Below are 19,596 nucleotides of genomic sequence, written 5' to 3'. Positions count from 1 at the left end.
ACACTGCAGACACAGCTCCTCTCCTGGCCATAGTGTATTTTCATGCACCCTTACACTCACTGTCTTGTTTTCTGTTACTGCAGCAAAGTAGCCTCGCCCTTCCCAGCTGCCAACAGACTGTGATGTTATGTGGTTAGCGAGCTGTGCCCAGTGTGCCATTCATGTGTGTAATTTTGTAAACGGACAATTATAAGTAGCCTATTGTAAATTGTTTATGTGTCCTAAATACTAGTGGTGTTGCTCTTATTAAGAAAGTAAACTCTGGGTAATTAATTAGTTCGTTATAAAGTTATACCGGCTCAACCAGTATACCGACCAACACTAATCTGCTCTGCTGCCAGGATGTTTAATGAGTCTAGGTCACTTTTAAAAAAAAACCTCTCCAGATGAAAACAACAAACCTACATACTGCAGCTTTAATCAGTTATCAAAAATATTGCAATTTTTTTCTACATATAAACGATTAACCACTCTATCATTTGTCTGTAGACCACCAGTTTGCTAGATTATAGTGAATGTACAGGAATAATGTACTGCAAAGTATTATGTATGTTTATTTTTGAAGATTAGTTGATAATGTTAATGACAAAGACAGTGAAGCTTTAGATTTTAGGGACCCTTCTGGACACGTCATGACATTTCTGGTGCTAAAGAATCCTTCTGTTTTAGGCCTGGGTATGTTTTATTGTTATGCCCTTTATAAACATTTCACCAAGAGATCTCCCTATTAATATTTCTAGTTAAATGTGTTTTTAATATGTATAAAACACAATGATGTGAATTTACATAATCTCTAAAACCTTATTTGATGTGGGTGAAGATTCTCAGTCATCCAGGGGAAGTTATCTGGAAGTTGAGTCATGGCAACAAAAGGAAGTCCAGTTGCCATGACTCGACTTCCAGATATTTATTTGATGTGTGATTCTTGATACAGTGGTACAGTCCACTCTTCTCAGTGAAGTAGGTAACCTAAATGCAAGGGGCAAAGAATAAAAGTCCAATATTAAAATATTTGGCCTACAATAGTTTACATGAATTTACAGTCTGAGGTGAACGTGTGTCAGCTCCTGTGCACGAACCCTCTTCTCAATCGGAGAAGACTGGAGCACGGCGCATGCGCGAACACTGCCATGCAGGAACCTGACTAGCGAGTGGCTGTTCTTTCCGAAGATAGACGATCTTCGCACGAAATGGCTGGCACGTGCGGAAAGGGCGGTGCACACCGTGACTCCCCCTCCCTTCCCCGCAACCCGCTGCACCCCCCCTCCCCGCCTCCATCACGTTTCCTTTCTCTCTGCACATTGTGTTTGCTGAAAGCCCAGATACCGCCGGAGATTGGCTGGGACGCGGCGAATGTAGGTCAGGAGCCGCTTGTGCAAACAAAAGCGTCGCAAAATAGCTCAAATGTGCCTAAAAGCGCTGCTGCCCCTCCACAGAGAAGCCGTAAGACCGCTGGTTGCTGGCAGGCATCTAGAGGATTCAATTTAGGTCACGGATCTCACTCCTGGGGGGGTGGGGGTGGTGGACTGGTTCTATTCACAAGCTTTTTCTTATTCTAGACAGGTGAGCTGAACGAGCCCCTCGCTGCAGCCTTCAACATGTGAGGAATTAGGCTAAGGGGTCAAGAGGCTGTGCGACTAAATAAAACTCATCACCTGCTCCGGATGCCAGTGTCACCTGCTTGTTTCGATTTCGGAGAATCAGCTTAACATTTTATTGTAATGGGAAAGCAAAACCAAAAAAAAAAAAAAAATAAATAAAATAATAGTAGAATTCCTCGAAATTCCTCCCCCAGCATGCTACCTAACCAGACCTGACGTAATAATGTTATTATTTTAGTATAATTTAAATAATAATAATGTAATAGATTACAATAAACATAAAATATGATGACTCTGACGACCTTATATTAGGGGAAGGTCTCATGACTTTCATACAAAGTGAAACATGTGACCAGCTACGTCATTACATTTGCAGTTTTAACATTTATTGACACTGCTGGTTATATTTCCATATATTAACTTTTCTGTTAAGAAGCTTTAGCTCAGCTTCCTGTTTGCCACCATTTTTCACAACTTTATTGTGGTACAAGCAATTTCTCAGACATATTGAAAATCATTTGTTCAGGCTTTTTGTGATGGAAATATCGACATTTTTTTCAATATGCTCTTTTTTGTCCTATACCTGATGTCAATAAGCATTTCTTCATTTGAGCATATTCATTAAGTCACTGAAGTTGACTCATGTTGATCAGGAACATGAAACTGGTTACAATACATGTAATAAGTGATTAAACAGCGCCACCCTGTGGTTTAAATAAGATGTACAGCCTAGTCCTGGTGGATGACATTTGGTGTTACATAGTCCTGAAGAGTTAGTTTGCACTGTGCCGTTGGTGTTGACTGTGTTATTCACTGCATTGAAGCCTTAACAAGTGTGTTTGTAGCTGTCATGTCTTAATTAGCCGTTACCAGCACACACTGTGGAATTCACACGATTTGTTTTCCCAGTGTCATTGCAGCATTTTTACTGTCACAGCTGTTTCAGGACTACCAAACTTGAAGAACTGCTGTCTTTTGCATTTGTGCTGCTGTAGAGATGCTGCAGTGATGCAGTGTTTTGATGGCTGCTGGCTGATTTCCATTATTTTTTTTTTATAAACACTGTTTCAGTTATGTGCAGGATCAGATCCGAAGCTCGAGTTTAAATGCTGTGTGACAGTAGATAGACGGGAACACAGTGCATCATATCTCAGACTAAATTGAGCACTGTCTGCGAAGTAAACAGAAATGTACAGACTGCACATACAAGTGTTCTCTGAAAACTTAATTCTCTTACTTTTCCTCCTCAGCTCAAGTAGAAACAGCTCCACTGGCCCTCTGACTCCCATGTTGTGGCTGAAGAGTAGCAGTGCAGTATAGGTTTGCATTTGGCAGTTTCCATGGTGATGGGTACCATCAGAGATCATTTCACCTGCAAGGAAAGGTGAGTTCGAACAAAACACTGCTACAATAAATTACCACAGCAGTATGACTGACAGTCGATACGAAGGCAGTCACAAATAAGTCACTAAATGTTGTCGAAGGTCACAGAGGTTACATGTAATGAATTCATCACTTATATTAGCTGCTGAAAAAAAGAGACACCCACCATTCTGTGGAATAAGTTCAGGTAATACAGTCCTCTTCAAAAGTATTTGAAAGACATTTGTGTTTAAGATCAAACCCATTCTACTTCATACTACTAGATCATAGAGGGTGGTGGAGTTGTACTGGACTGAATTGAATTTAGAGGTGTTTCTAAGACTTGTCTAAAGACAAGTGTTTTAAATTGTTATTCAGCTATGTAGCAACACAAGTAAACCAGAAAAAAGGGCAAATCCATAATCATATGCAAGTGTGATTTTGTTTGTACAGTGCTTTAGCAATGCCCATCAATCACACTGTTTAATCCAAGTTCAGAACAATGTTCTGCAGTATGCGAATGTAAAAAAACAAAACTTATTTTGTTGCTGCCTGAGGGAAATTTTAAGGAGTAATAGGGAACAGTTGGTTGCAATAAAGCAGGCAAACACATAAATAAGCAGCTTTAATCCAGGAGAAGTTTGTACTGCTGGCTGAGTTTGGGTCTGTAGGACACTGAGACACATTAAGCATTATTCAGAAACCATATTAGTCTCTTCACACAAAACAGAGTCTAGTACTACGACGGTAGTAACAACCTGCGTGTGATCGTTTAGCCTCCATAGGGCATTTACATTTCCTGACAGGTCGACAGATTTTGCTGTGGCCGGTCAAGATCTGCTGAGATCTGTTGACAGGTGGCTTCTTGTGAAGAGGTGCCAGATTATCCTGAGGGTGGCAGCTCCATCCCTACTGTATCCAGGCAGTGTCACGTATTTACGTTAGTTTTAGCACAGGGAGGAAAGCGGAGACAGAGAGTGCAGCAAAGACAGGTGCCTCCATAGATCATGGCACTTGCACCGTGTTGTCAGAGTCACGACATATTCAACTGTCTGAGTTGAGGAGTGTCGCTCAATTGCGGCAGTAGTTTTAGTGTTTGTAGAAAGCCTGAGTCTGACCTCATGTGAAGGAGGTATTATCAGTGCAGCCCTTAATTTGGAAATTCTAAGAAGAGATGGGGAGATGATGCAGGAGCTACCCTTACACCTCTCTTGATCTTATTCTCCTCCTCCTTTACTAATTACTGCTCTTGATTCCTCCCTCATCCAATCACCTCATTTCCACCGTGCTGCGCCCTCCAATCACCATCTGTCCTGCAGGCAGTAACACTTACACATATCTGCTGTAATTAGACAATCACTTCCACATGTGGATCAAACTCCTTCAGCCGCTCAACCCCTACCTCACCCTCCCATCCGCCCACTGCCTCCTTTTTCCTCCCTCTGTTTTTCTTATTTCCCCGTCTCACACTCTACTACCCTCTGTGTGCCCCTTTTCACTTTTTCTCTCCCCCTCTTTCCCTTCTCTCTTTCTGATTGAATTACCATAAGTGCGCGTCTCGGCCAAAATATGCCAGCTTGTTCTGATTAAAACTGTCCTTGTTATACCAGAGACTTTCCAAAATGGATGTGAGCATTTTTGTCCATTTTTGTGTTTGAGGCTTGGGTTAGGAGGGGCTGAGGAGGAGGAGGGGGGGGGGGGGGGGGGGGGGGCAGCAGAATATTAAGTTTGCAATGAAAAGAAAGCATGCAGCTAGACAACACTGCACAGCAGAAGGTAAAGAGTGAAAGCCCAAGAACTAGATGGGGACAGAGTGGAAGGAGATGAAGAGGCAGTGCGGTAAAGCAGGAGAGAGAGACAGTAATGATCGCTGACAGACTCGGGTTCACAACAGGTTCATAGTGACATCATGGTTAAATTTTGGGGAACAGTTATATAGGAAAAACTATTTGCCGTTCATTGGATGCACATGTACTGTACACCCCCACCCTCCTCTGCTTTCCTGTCTTCTTTTTTCTTTTTCATTCACACAAACACTTTTTGCAAACACACCAAATATGCAGATCTGCTTTTGGCGGTGTTTTGGTTACAGTGTTGTGAAAGTGTTTAATGTTTGTGTATTCATTTGGTTTTCTCTTTTTGCTCATGGTTCAATTAACTCCCTCACTTATCCCAACACCGAACTCTCGCTCCTTTCCTTTTCTCTCCCTTTAGTCGTCCCTTTCTCTCCTCGTTGCTGCCTCTGTTTTTTTTTCTTCTTCTTTTGCCTGCTGGTCTAGCCAGCCCCTCATCACTGGCACAGTATATTCTTTGTGTGTAGGCATGTTTAGCTGTTTGAGAGACAGAAAAGACATAAAAGAGCCTTGGGTCCCAAACGTGTTTATGGTGTATGTGTGGGTGTGATTTTATTTGTGTCAGCTCTTTTTCTTGCTTGAAGAAAATGAACAGCAGTGTGTTGCGGTGAATTAAAGGTTCTCTGTGTCTGGTGTGTGTGTGTGTGTGTGTGTGTGTGTGTGTGTACCGCTGTTTATTGGTTTGTGGGCATTCGCCAGCCTTAATACGAGTGTAACCCTGTCTTTGCTGTTCTGCATGCATGCTCGTATGTTTGTGTGTGCCCGAGCGAGCTTGTCATGCATGCCTGTCGTCCTCGGCATGCCTCTTTTGTGCACCACAGCGCTTCACATGACATCAATCGGAGAGCAGTGGGATAGTGATCTCATTACCAACAGCCTGCTGCTGATTAAAACCTGCCGTCTGCACCCTCCTCCTTCACCCTCTCTTTTCTTATCCCTCTCCTCCGCTTTCTCTTGCTTCCTTGTCCTTTGCCTCAGCCCCCCTCCTGCCTCTTCCACCCCTCTACTCCAGAGTCGCACCATTCTGTGGTTTCTCCACTGCTTGCTGCCAAAAAAGGGCCCCATTTCAAACTCTGCAAAAAGTTATAAGCTCCGTTCTTCTTCTCTTCAGTTTTCCTCCGTTTCTTTGTGCTTTGCTCTGTGCTGTACGTCTTTAGGCTGTCTATATCGGGGGCAGAACCTCCAATAACCTACCTGAAGGGTCCATTGAAGCGCTTCTCATCTTCCTAATCGCGCTCCTGCTTCTACACTCATTGACACTAAAGAAGAACAAAAGCTGGAGAGAATGAAAGTGTCTGTGAATGTGTCTGAATATGTGAACATGTATCAACATGTGGCTACATGTGCGGGAAAAGCAACACCCCCCCACCAGCCCCCTCCATGGATTTACAGTGAGAAACTCACAAATGCCTCTTTCATACTCAGCCACTCATTATGCACTCCCCTGCTCTTTGTGCATTTGATTGACACAGTAACATAAACAGCAGTAACCTTTCACTTTTCTCATGGCCGCAGCAGCGGACCGATCAAGTGTGATTTAAATGCAAATCAGAAATGTAGCAGAATATACAATTTTAGTATATCCACAGATTTAGTGGATATACTAACTACTTTTGTCATATTTACTAGTCAGAGTTTTATTTTCTTCCCAAACGAAGTTGCTGAGGTAGGCGGCAGAAGAATTACGCAAAATAATTTCATGATGAGAAGGATATAAATTTAAATCGTGTTTTTCATTTTGAGAGGTGACACATTTTCAGCTCACCACATTTTATATATTTTATCACTAAATGACGTGTGAATATGCAACACCTCATTCTGCAAGTGGAATTAATCGTAATCCTTTTATAAGTGCGGAAATGAAACAGTTCAGAGAACAGTTTAAAGCTTTGAGTGGAGTTTCTTTTTCCATGAACACTCTTTTGGTTAGTATGAAGAAAACATTTAAAAAAACATTATATTTGTCTCTGTACAGTCTGGCTTGGCTTAATATTATACCTAACGGTATTATGCATTTTTATAAAAAATAAAAAATTGACACATAATTTTGGCCATACACTGTTCAAATGGTATTTGTAGAGCACATTGTGAGTATATAAATGTCTCAAAATATAGTATAAAACATTGATTGTTGTTATGATTTCACCAAAGACTTAGAACAAATACATACAAAATATAAAATATACAAATAAAAACTTTTTCCATAGCTTTTTTTTCATATTGAGCATATTGAAGGGTTAGAAAACAATAATGACAAACACAGTTATTCATCATCCAAAATTGTCTTCAACAATCAAAGTGAGACTGAAAAGGTTTTGACTTGCACTGACTGTTGTTGTCATGGATCACTCTAACCGGCGAGCTCAGCCTGTCACACAGTAGCAGACAGTTTTATCTCTGACATAAAGAGGCAGCTAGCTTTGCCCCACAGGCGCCGACTGGCCAGGTTTAATTTCATCAAATGTACCTCTATAAAATGCGTCCGTACCAGAAAACCACTGGGTAGAGTTGCTTAGGAAAATCCTGTAGGAGGGAAAGAGTCCACTTGAACTGATGTAAAGATGGAGAAACAGCCAGAAAAATGAACCATTGTACTGTAGATGGAAAACAGCTCATGGTCATTTCAGAGATTTAATGAAGTCAAACGTATATACCAGGTTTTGGATGATTTTCAGAGGCGACATCTATACTATAGCTCTGTTGTGTGTTATATTTTACACACATTTCAGATTTGGTTGGAGTTTACATCAGTGTAAACTGTTATTCTGTTCAAATTCACTGTTTGCACATGGATCTTGCATTTGAAATGCAAAATATGAATGTGAATCACAGTAGTGACACTGAATTATTCATTTCCTGTTGCGTTATTGTTTATTTTGTCCTTAGTCAGATAGATGCTGAGAGGGTGTAGTTTTTGGTCATCAGGGAAATAGAGTCACAATAAAACACTAACTGGCCCGTGATTGGCTTCAATCCCCTCAACTCACACGTTGGCTGCCCACGGTTCCAACATCCAGGCTTCTGGAAACATGAAGCAAAAGCCAAGGCTTGATACTGATATCCCCAAAGGTGTGCAGCCCCCTGCAGCATGTGTATTTGTGAGTTAATGACTGTTTCATTAGTGCGTACATGCCTGTGTGTGTGTGTGTGTGTGTGTGTGTGTGTGTGTGTGTGTGTGTGTGTGTGTAAAAGCATGGGACTATCTTTGGACAGTGAGCACGGAAGGAACGAATTTAGAAATTCAAAACAAACACTTACAGAGTTGAACTCCAACAAAAGAGCGTTGACTGACAGTACAGTGCAGAAGGAGTGAAGGTATGGAGAGACTGTGAGACAAAGAAAGAGAGAAAGGGGAGGAGAGGAGGTGGGCAGCAAGTTGAAACCTAAGCTTTCTGGACCCTGTTTTCCCTTCCTTCGGGCATTCTGTGGCTGGTAAAAAATGTGCTGTATATTTGAAGTGTTGGATCACGTGACAAAGGCAGGGTTTGTGAATCAAAGTACACAATGATTTCAGGAGAGAAAGAGGGTGTATACTAGTGAGTGTGTGTGTGTGTGTGTGTGTGTGAGGGAGAGAGAGAGAGAGAGAGAGAGAGAGAGACGGGAAAAGGAGAGGGAGGTGGAATGCAACAGGCTGAGCTCTAGCGTCGCTTTGAGAGGGACTTCTGACTAACAAACACAACTACTCCTCTGCTTCTCAGCTCATTTCTTCTTTGACTTATTCTCTCTAACCACCCGACTGTGTGGCGTTCGCATCCCAGGTCTGGTAAGTTCTTTTTTTTTTCTTTTTTTTTTTTCCAGTCCCGTTTTAAGATCTTTTCCTTTTAACCTCAGTGTGTTGGCGGTGTACGAGAAAAGAAGACGGACAGAGGACATGTCAGAGCATGAGTGAGGTGTGTGTGTGTGTGTGTATTTGTCCTGTCTCTCTCCCTGTCTTTCTTAAGGTGTGTATCTCAGTGTGTGTGTGTGTTGGAGTGTGTGTGTTCCTGGGACAGCATGAGTAGAGAGATTGAGTTTCCTGAGGACAGCCTTAATTGAGAACAGAGCTTTTGAGAGAAGGAGAAAGAACAACAGAAACAAGCCAAGGAGGCGAGTGAGAAGTGATCAGCACTTGTGCTCCGGGGCTGCTCCGTGCGAGGAGATGAACCCTTGGGAGTCCTCATTTGTTTGCCCCGTTGATGGATGCACGTCTCTTTGTTTATTCCTTTGCTTCATAAACGAATGGCATAAACAATAGAAGCTTGGGTTCTGCAGGTGATCTTTAAAATCTCATCTCAGGCCATTTTCCAGCAGCAGACAAAGTGGCTGCTTTAGCCCGCAGGCTCCCAGCCAGCAGACTGGCTGTCAGACTCAGATGGATCACTCCATCCTAGATCATCACAAATGGCCGAGTAGGTCTGGTATACCTGAGTATGTACACACTCGGTCATTCATCCCCCTGAAGGTTATCTAAACAGGTTTCCATCCACACCATTACATAAGCGGGATGGAAACACTGGAAGAAGCCACTCCGGATATTACAGGACAATCTGCTGTGTGTCTGATCACTGCCGCTGCTGCTTTGCATTGTGTGTGTGTGTGTGTGTGTGTGTGTGTGTGTGAGAGAGAGATGCATGTGTGAATAAACCTTCTGACCCTGTCACACTGAAACTCAGACTCTTTTATAAAAGCTGTGAATCATTTCAAATGAATTCCAAGGTGCGACATGTCCCGTATAAAAATAGATGCATTTCTTGATTGATGACCGTGATTAAGCGGCTGTTTAATCTGCTCCTTCCCAGCTGATCCGAGCCCAGCGCGTCTAACACTACGCTGCTGGGCTATGCTATGCACTGCAATGCAAGGCCCTGCTGGGAGCTGTTCTGGCAAACTCTCGCCAAATCTATTTCAGATTAATTTTCCTTAATGTCTGGAGGAATGTTCATCAGCAGGAAGGAGCACACAAGCCTGCAACAGGACATAAACAGCTGGGTGTAAATAATGCACAGTATAGCTGAGATCACATTCTGGGAAACTGTGACACCTCTCTTTTAATTGAATGGCTTTTATTTTGACGTGCTTTTCACCACCTGGTCATTTTCCACAGAGTGTCGGCTACTTAGCGAAGTCTGTCGCTCGGATCCCAGGTCGGACTTTTTCAGCTTTTAAGATCAAACATTAAGCATCTGTTCTTGGTTAAGCTCTGCTTTTAGTTTCAACATTTGTAGAAGAAACATCTAGAAAAGTTTGTGTTTTTATGTGCGTGTGTTGGATATAACTTCTTTAACTGCATTGCAATCTCATCCTTTTTCTCTACACTTTCAAAATTGACAGCCCCTCAGGCTGAGGAGGAAGTCTGGCTCCTCTCTCGTTCCCTCTGTCTCACTGACTTCTTTCTGCTTTATTTTCTCAATATATAAAAAAAAAAGTCTTCTTTGCTGGCCCTAGTCAGCTGAGTTTGATTTTGTATGGGGGTTGTTCTCTTGGTCACTACATATAAATGGAAACGTGGAACTTCCAAAACAAAGATGTGAGCATTTGCTACTTGTTTTTGAGAGCGTAGGACACAAATGTTTTCTTGTTCTGCAGAATTACATAGTGTCCACTGGATTATTTGGAGAGATTTTGGGAGGAGCCATGCACTGGCCGATGTGCACAGTTGGCTTTGGAGATTTGAAAGTGATTTGTTATGTTCATTGTTGCTTTTTTTAAAACTTGAGGCTGAATGTGTCTTAGTGTATTTGAAAAGCTTCTCAGTGTGTTTAATCGTGGCTTGAGGCTGCTCTTCAACACAGGCTACAAGCCCTTTAAACACACTTCTAATCCTCTTTGTGGAGGAACAGCAAGAAACAGATTTAATGTGTGTGTGTGTGTGTGTGTGTGTGTGTGTGTGTGTGTGTGTGTGTGTGTGTGTGTGTGTGTGTGTGTGTGTGTGTGTGTGTGTGTGAGACATAGATGAAGGGGCCTCATGCCATCTTTAGAATCACTTTTCACTTTAATACTAAATGAAAAGCTCCCTAGTAAATGCTTCAATTAGGCCTGACCCATGGCCGGGCTCCACAGCCTGGAGCGACAGGGGCTGACCCCAGCTCCGACCTGCAGAACCTCAGGAGCTCACAAAATGGATCGGCATAATGACAACATTGTGTGTTTCATGAAACATGACTATCATCATTATCGCTATTACAGAATTCACACCTTGTTTTTCTAGGTATGGCAGATGGTTTAAATTTCTTGAGCTTAAGTAAAACTTAAAGATAGATAAAATTCAGGTGATGCTGGTAATAGTAGAACTCAGAAAGAGTTTTCTGAAGTGTGCCCAGTGTGACTGTCAATTGTTTCAGCTATATAAATAAAAAAAAACAACAAAAAACGTATTGTAGAAAGTTAGAAAGTTAGAAACTATTCTGATTTGAAAAACTATGTAGAAAGTTAAAGTAGGTACATTCTTCCAGTCTGACTTTGTAGGCTAAGCTAAAAACTTAGCTTAACTTTTTGGAAATAATTTTTATTTTATTAAGTAAATAATGTGAATGTCTCGCAATTATTCTGAAAGATGTTTCTGATCAATAAATGCTTGGAAAATAGATATCAAATATTGCCTTAATGTATACACATACACATATGTGTATACATTCTCGACTAAGCCAACAACATAATTGCTTGCATAAATTAAAAATATTTGTTTACCACAGCCAGAACCATTTTGCGGTTCAAAAGATGGCTGTCGCATACTGATGCTTTACGACCCCACGATATTTGTATTCCTCAAAAAACATTTTTACATGTCAGTTTGACATAAAATATAGTATGGCCATTTGTTGGAAAATCTAATTATGTTGTTTGTGGGTGATGGTGTCTGTGTTTTTTCTCCTCTTTAATGGTCCCTGTGTGTAAGTATGTGCATTTTCTACTCAGTGTGTTCAGCACAGCTCATCCCTGGCAACATTCTCACAGAAAAAGGCAGATTTGATTGTGGTTTTATGGTTTACAGCTAATTGTCACCGCTGAAGCTATGATTTTCTTGCATTTTGGCTGTTTAGTGGGTGTTTTTAGCCTTTATAACCACTCAGGCTCAGACCCCTCAGCTCTAGGTGTCATAAAAAGACTGTGGTTTCACATAAGGACACTGTAGTTATGTTAATCCCGTTTTTATTTTTATTTAAGATGTTTTTGGCATTTTTTAGCCTTTATTTGATAGATTTATAGCAGAGAAGACTCAAGCCGGGGAAGTTGCGGATCTATTGCATTATATTGCAATAACCATTAGGCTAACAGTGCGTTCCTAAGTTTGTTCTCCTCAAACTAAAGCTGAAGAAAGCCGTAAACCTTCCTGTGTTATGCAAGTCAGAGGTGGCTCAGCACAAAAAAACAGGATTATTTGCTTCATATTTCACTAACAATGGCAAAGATATTTCAGAAGAAAAGAGAAAGAACAACAGATAAGCAGGGCTCACACTGACAAAATAACCACACAAGATAACCAAACCAACAAATTCAGAAACAAAAAGCGTGCAGTGCTTCAACACTGAATACCCACCTATTTTCCAGCTGAGTCACATTGAACTGGATGAAACCCACACACTGGGAGTATGGAAACAGAAAGATGACTAAATAGTTGGAAAGAGAAAAAAAAAAAAACACAATTTTTTTACTTTCTATTTACTGAGAGAAGAAAAATAGCAGAAAATTAAAGTGAAGACATTTGGCCTGTTCGCCATCCAAAAGATCAAAGTGTGTTTATCATCAGACAAACAGTTTCTGTTTGAGTCTTAGACAAGTATTCTCACTCTAACTGGGGTGAACACACTTCTGAGGACAGAAAATGCATAATAATGTAATCCATCTGATATGCTAAAACTGAGGACTCATCAACCACATGATAAACAAAATAAAGGACATCATTATGTGATGTGGAGCGGAGAATTTGTATCCTCTGGTTCCAGTTTGTAGTAACTGGAGCTCTTCCAGGCGTCGCTGAGCTCTGTGTCACATCTGTATCCTACAATCTCTAGCACGTATTGACACTGTTCCGAGTGCAGAGAAGTGTGGTCCGTTCCTATTATTTGAAGGTGTGTGACATGTTTTAATGGTTGGATGGACTGAGTGACATAGTGATGAAAAATACAAACCAATACTGCTGAGAAATGTGTATTCACCTAGTTTAACCTTTGAACTAACTGCTCCACTTGAAGTCTTTGTACATTCACTGACTGACAATGAGCAACATTAAGACTTCTTGTTACCTTTCAATGCTCACACCTGCTGTACGTCAGTATAAAACTATAATAAATGACATTAACTGTAATTCTCCAGTCATCTGTGTCCCTGGAAATGTTGCAACACATTATTTCCAAGGACATTTTAATGTGTTGTTCATAAAGAAAGTAAAACCCCTTACCTTGTGAGTCATGCAATAAGTAACAATCCAAATCCACCATTTTTTTAATGATTGAATTATGATTTATTCAGCTGTCTTCAGTTTATGTCAATAGCTGCACAGGAAATATCTTAAACAATAATGAAAAAGATGTTGGTGTTACTTGTTTCCCTCCATATAATTTTATTTACCTTACCAATCCTGTCTGGCTTAGTATAGTTTAGGAAAGGTTATTTTGTAATGTACTAATGCATCTTAAAATATTAGAATATTTAATTTCAAGTTTGAGTAAATTACTCAATTCATACAGAATAAAAACAAATGATGTCTCTGTTTAGTTTAGTACATGCGACCACAATAATGGGGAAGACTGCTGACTGATCAGCAACGCTGTCCACAAGGAGAATAAGCTACAGACGGTCACTACTGAAAGCGCTGGCTGTTTGCAGTGTGGTGTATCAAAGTACATTCATGGAAAGTTGACTGGAAGGGAAAAATGTGGCAGGAGAAGGTGCACGAGCAACAGGGATGACTGCAGTCTGAAGAAGACTGTCAAACAAAGGAGTTGGGTGAGGTTGGAGTCAATGCATCAAGAGCCACCATGCACAGAAATCTTCAGGGAATGGGCTACAGCTGTTGAATTCCTGGTGTGATGGCTGAATCAGACACAACATCAGAGATGTCTTACCTTCAGAAAGTAGAAAAAGAACTGGACCATTGCTCAGTGGTCTAAAGTTCTTTTTTCAGATAAGAGTGAATGTTGCATTTTCTCTGGAAATCAAGACTCCACAGTCTGGAAGAAGAGTGGAGAGGTACAGGATTGCTTCAAGTCCAGTGTGAGGTTTCCACAGTCAGAGTAGTGAGTTGGAGGTGCAGTGTCGTCAGCTGGTGTTGGTCCGCCGTGTTTTATCATATCCAAAGTCACTGCAGCTGTCTACCAGGAGGTTTTAGAGCACTTCATGCTTCTCTGCTGTCAGTGGGATTTAGCACCTGCACACAATACCAAAACAAACCCAAACTGGTTTGCTGAATTGGATCATGCTATGCCTCAATGATCAACTTGCCTGACCTGAACCCCATAGAGAATCTGTGGTGTATTGTCAAGGGGAAGATGAAAAGCACCTATTGCAAAAATACAGATGAACCAAAAGCTGCTGTTAAGGCAAAACTTCAATATTGCCTCAACCTTTTGAGATGCACTAGTAAGTATAAGTTTGTAAGATGGCGCAGAGACATATAGTGTAGACCCTTTACCAGACAACTAACCTTGGTTTCTTGTCAGTAGTTTAGTAGGATACATTTTATTTCATAGGTCAACAGAATGTGAGTGACTTTTCCTTTATATTTAATTTGTACAAAACCTACATAGGGTAGCCTAAACTGTTCCAAGTACCGGGAGAAGGGGTTAATTCTCGTAGCAGCACCCAAGATGATAGATACATGTACAGTCAAAAGAAAGGCAGATAGATATCTTTATTAATCCTCCAAACAGTAAACCTGTTTGGTTGCCATTGCACAGCAACAGGTTCCACCTTAAAATAATAAAACAAAATAAATTATTTCTTATAACTAATATGTCGATCTCTCCCATGAAGTCAGACTTATTGGACAGCCCTACAGAAACATGCAGAACATGATGGAGCGTTAGCACATGGTAGAAGAGTGTAGCAGAGCAGAAAGGAGTCCACTGACATGATACAGAGTCTTTGGTTAGCACTAGCTTGTAATAAGCTATGTAATAACATGTTATCTCTTTAAATTAAGATTAAATCTAAAGCAATCAATCTATATATTAAAAAAACACATACATCAATTAAGATTACACCAAAAATTAAGTAAATATATACCAACCTAACATGACAACATCAGGTCATTTATTTCTTTATGACCATAAACACTGAGTGAACTGGTTAAAAAGGCATAAATACAGGTGTTCATGTCATACCAGGAAGCACTTTGATGAAGGTGATCATAAAGAACAGGTTTAACCAGCTGAGAGTGAGCAGAGTAACAGGCTGTGTCCAACCCACTTCTGACCAGTTGATTGTGATACAGAGTTTTGTTGCTTAAGGACCAAAATAACACAAAGAAGAAGACATTTAGTTTAGTTTTATAGGAACAAGTTTCACAAAGAAACGCGACTGCAGATAAACCAGGGAGACCTGTTGTATGCTCACGTCTCGCTTGCAAGCGTTAGCGTTTGGTTTGTTGAAGTGAGTGACAAGAAATTATATCATGCGGCATGTGGGTTGCAGATTTGGTGAGATGACCTCCTTGAAGGCTAATCTGAACACAGGTCGTTTTCATGTGTAAATGACATTTTCAAAAAGAACCAGCTTAGTGTGGACGGGCTCTCATTAATGACCTTCTCTGTGTGTGTGTGTGTGTGTGGAGTATGCAGTTTCATAACTGTACCCCCAGGCTGATTTGAGCTGGAAAAAACCTAATGCTCAGTCAAATTTACACCCAGAATAACTAGATCCAGATGATGCTCCTAATAAGCACTTAAAACTTGTTATTCAAAAAACGTTTTTTTTGCCATTCAGTTAACTAAAAGCTGTTTACAACTGAACAATGCGTGCAATAAGAACTCAACAGAATGAGGTCGATAATACAATTGTAGCTCAGTGGCAGTTATGTAAAAACAAGTTGTAAGTCGCTGGAAAAGACGGAGCGATGGAAAGCCCCATCGTTTTTTGCACCAAAGCTGTTTTTAATCCCCGCAGTCTGGGAAAAGGTAGCATCAGTTGTGTATGTCAGTGTGTGCTGGTGTATTTGTGTGTGACTGGGTGTCAGCAGGACCAGGACCAGATGACCCAGTCTGACCTGACCCATCCAGGTCTCATAAAAGCAGCATTGAGCCCTGGAGGCCCGGAGACACAGCACCGCTTTTGTTGCCCTACCCAAGGTGTATTCCCCCTGGAGGGAGAGCGAGGGGGCGGAGGGGTGTTACTCATTAGAGAGAAAGAAACCATTCCTTGGCCTAGGTGCACATTATTTCATAGTTTATTAGTGCAAATAAAACTTTCTTCATTTTTATGTATGTTTTCTGCAGCCTTTCTGTCTGTTTTCCTGCCTCCTCCCATGCTGCTTTACCACAGTCATTTTTTCTCTTATTAATCCAGTTTCCAGTATGGCTCTAATTAATGGGACTCTGTTCACGTCTTGCACATGGCCTGCCAGATGCTTGAAACTCCCTCCTATGTTCTTTCTTTCCCCGTCTTTTTCCATTTTTTTTTCAACTTTCGACACTTTCTTTTTTTCTCCATCACAGTCCTTTTATACATCTGGCTTTCATACTAGTGATTTCAGTCTTTGAATTTGATTAGTTTAAGAGTCAACTTGAAGTCAAGGATCCTCCATCCTATATTTACTCTTTCCTTCTGCAAGGTCAGTTGCAGCTTTCAATGGTGTTTTAGTGTGTGTGAGTGCTGTGTGTTTTTCACTGATTACTTGCCCATGAACATGATTAAAGTCACTGAACATCTGTGTATGTTCACTTCTGCAGCCTGCATGTCCATGCTTGTATATTTCTGTTTTCTACTTTTAGAAAGGCATGTTTATGCATAATGTTTATTTTAACGGGGCCATCCCATACTAGTGCGTCTATAGTCATTTTTATAATCATTGCACACATTGTCCAGTCTGTGTTTGAGATTTTTTTGATCTTCAAACACAAAACATCTTTGTCAAAATAGTTGCAGGGACTCTCACTAACTGGCTCTCAATGTGAAACAAGCCAAACAGTTACAGAAAATATGTCAATATGTGAAACATCACTTTAAAAGCATCACTCGGCCGGCTCATTTTGCGACTTTGAATGTGTTACGTGTGCTGTGTGTGCGCAAAAGAATAGGTTGCTCTGACAACAGAAGACGTAGCACAGAGAGACAAATACAGTATATAGCAAATCATTTGCACAAGAGTAAGGATACCAGAAAAATGTCAACCACTCAACAGCACTCTTAATAATAAAATGTTCCGCTGTGATTATATTTCTGCATTTTAATATGAACTATGAGGTACTTAAAGGGCTGGTTCGCCCAAATGAAAAACAAACAAAAACCACATTTTCTTAGGATTTGGAGCGATGAGATCTAGAGCATGCTGTTATGGTTAGAGGTTTTTAATAAGGTGAAGCAACTCATTTCGACATACAGCGTGTCTTAACCAGAGTAAACACAGTTTCTCATCTAGACTAGTTGGATTGTGCCATTCAGACAGAGTTGTATATATTTGCCAAAGTTTTCCGCCTAATACCAAAGAAATAAAAGTTTGTAGAAACTTGTAATTACGGCTGCTTTGTAATGAAAGAAATAAACTTTACGAAAACGGCTCCTAAGTGACAATGTTACTGGAGAGGAGTCTTTGCACCACTGACAAACATTTATTTATTTGTCTAGTACCATACTACAAAACAGATCATTTAAAATCTGAACAAATAAAACCATAATCTCTATATTTGAGTCAACTGATCCTTTAATAAGTAAGCTGCAATGTGTATTTTTGCTACAAAGGGAAGTGTGTGTGTGTATTTTTACCACCACTTGTGGAACAGTACTTTAACTAACACTATAGATAGCGCTCTAAATGACAGCTTGCCCTGTCAGTTACAGTTGTTTGTGTGCACTAGTTTATGTTTTTATGCAGGTTTTCTTTGTAGTATTTCAATGAACAACATTTGAAAATTCATAATTCTCTCACCCATCCTTAGCGTTTGATTCCCATGCTAAAACCGGCCCAAAAAAACAAGACATTCTTTGGCCGAGCTGTATTTACCACAGCTCCACCACAGAGACTAGGCTCCACCCACTCATGAAATCACTAAAGGGGATGAGAGTCATAGAGAAACAAGAGGGGAGGGCTGCCCTCGTTTAACTTATTGACAGGGTCACAGAGTCCTGCGCGACGGAAAAGCTGAGAAAGGTTGTGATCATCAGAAACGTTAAAGTGGAAGCGCAGCAGTTTTACTGTATGCTGTGGGGTAGCTTGAGAATGAATAGGTTGTGTGTGTGTGTGTTGTTGTAAAGGGTTAATTGTACCCATGTTGTGGCTGGCTGTTCTCTGGCAGGCTGGCTAGAGGCAGGCTGGCAGAGGGAACAGAGAGACCCTTTATAATACAGTTCTGCTGATTGAAATCATATGGCATTGCCTGAAATCATTGCACTACTTGGAAGACAGACAAGAAGCAGAGAGAAAAGTCTGCTTTTCTGTGTTTCTTCAACACTCTCGTTCTGTTCATCATCTCGTTTCTGCTCCAGAGTTTGCTTTTTTCAAGCTTCGTGCTGGTTGTAGAAAGTGACAGATTTTGTTGAAAACATTCTTGTAGTTGATTTGTCTTCAGGTGAGTTGGTAAGTCACTGCTGAACAATAACCAGACTTCGGTTGCAGTGTTTAACCCCTCCTGCTTCTCTTTCCTCCTTTTCTACAGAACCTCGACCTGATCAGGGTTTGGTCACTTGGCTCCGTGTGTCTCTCCAGCTCTTCCTCCCTCATCAGCATCCCTCTCACCTCTCTGCTGCCTGAACAGGAGATAAGCCAGAAACCGAGACGGGCTGAATGGCACCGGCCTGTTTCACACTTACCACAGACCTCTGACAAAGACGAAGGACCGGGATTCAGCAAGAGAGTCAGAGAGAAGTCACCTAAACCATCAGCTTTCCTTTTATGATGGCAACCAACAGGGAGCACCAAGTCCGTCACATGACCGGCTTCCCCCGTGCTATGTACCCCTTCATGTTTAACTCCATGAGGAGCCACTCGCCCTTTGACCTGCTGGCCAGTAGCCACCTCTTCGGCCAGTTTGGGGCTGACCTTCCCAAAGAGATGGCTGCATTGTGTGAGTAACAAAAAGTATTTACTATTCCCTCACACAGCTTACACCAACAGCTGTGGCAATCTGTTGTGCATTACTGTAACAGGATTTATTGCAAGAAAGATTTGCATTTATGATTTCGTGCATTTCATGACACATTAGATAGAAATAGAGAATCCTTTATTAATGCCAAAGGGAAAAAAAATTGTTTTGCAGGAGCCACTTAAGAAAATAATAACAGCCTCAATCATGAAGCAAGAATAGTTACATACAATTACATACATAAAATATACGATAAGATACTATGAACTGTAATGTACTGAGTGTACATATGATACAGTGCACCTAAAAAAAAGGTGAATTGTATTCTCCTATAAACAGGTACTCATCAAATATAAAATTATACCAGCCCCAAACTACAAAATCACATTCAGGTTAATTCAGATTTAATTGAATGTCTGTTTAAAACATATTTGATATATTCACAAGGGTTCACACTGGTCAGAGGTTAAATCAGGCAGCAGGAACTCTCTGCCCCACACATGACAAGACATGCCAAATGCCTGTGACCATCGCTGTTTTGTGTAAACCAGTGGAGAGTGTCCACAG

At 40.9% G+C, this 19,596-nt stretch overlaps 1 protein-coding gene across 1 annotated transcript in view; it reads left to right on the top strand.

Moving 5' to 3' along the window:
- The first annotated feature begins 8,428 nt into the window (after positions 1 to 8,428).
- The window catches only part of LOC113153936 (retinoic acid receptor gamma-A-like), a 29,068-nt gene continuing 17,900 nt past the window's right edge, over positions 8,429 to 19,596 (top strand). Inside the window, exons 1-2 of the mRNA XM_026347850.1 lie at positions 8,429 to 8,579; positions 18,604 to 19,011. Of these exons, the coding sequence (XP_026203635.1) occupies positions 18,840 to 19,011 (172 nt within the window). The 5' untranslated portion in view covers positions 8,429 to 8,579; positions 18,604 to 18,839. The remainder of the gene's footprint in view (positions 8,580 to 18,603; positions 19,012 to 19,596) is intronic.

The sequence above is a fragment of the Anabas testudineus genome, chromosome 5 (genome assembly GCF_900324465.2).
Source record: "Anabas testudineus chromosome 5, fAnaTes1.2, whole genome shotgun sequence".
NCBI lineage: Eukaryota > Metazoa > Chordata > Actinopteri > Anabantiformes > Anabantidae > Anabas > Anabas testudineus.
This window is presented reverse-complemented; position numbering and strand designations above follow the sequence as displayed.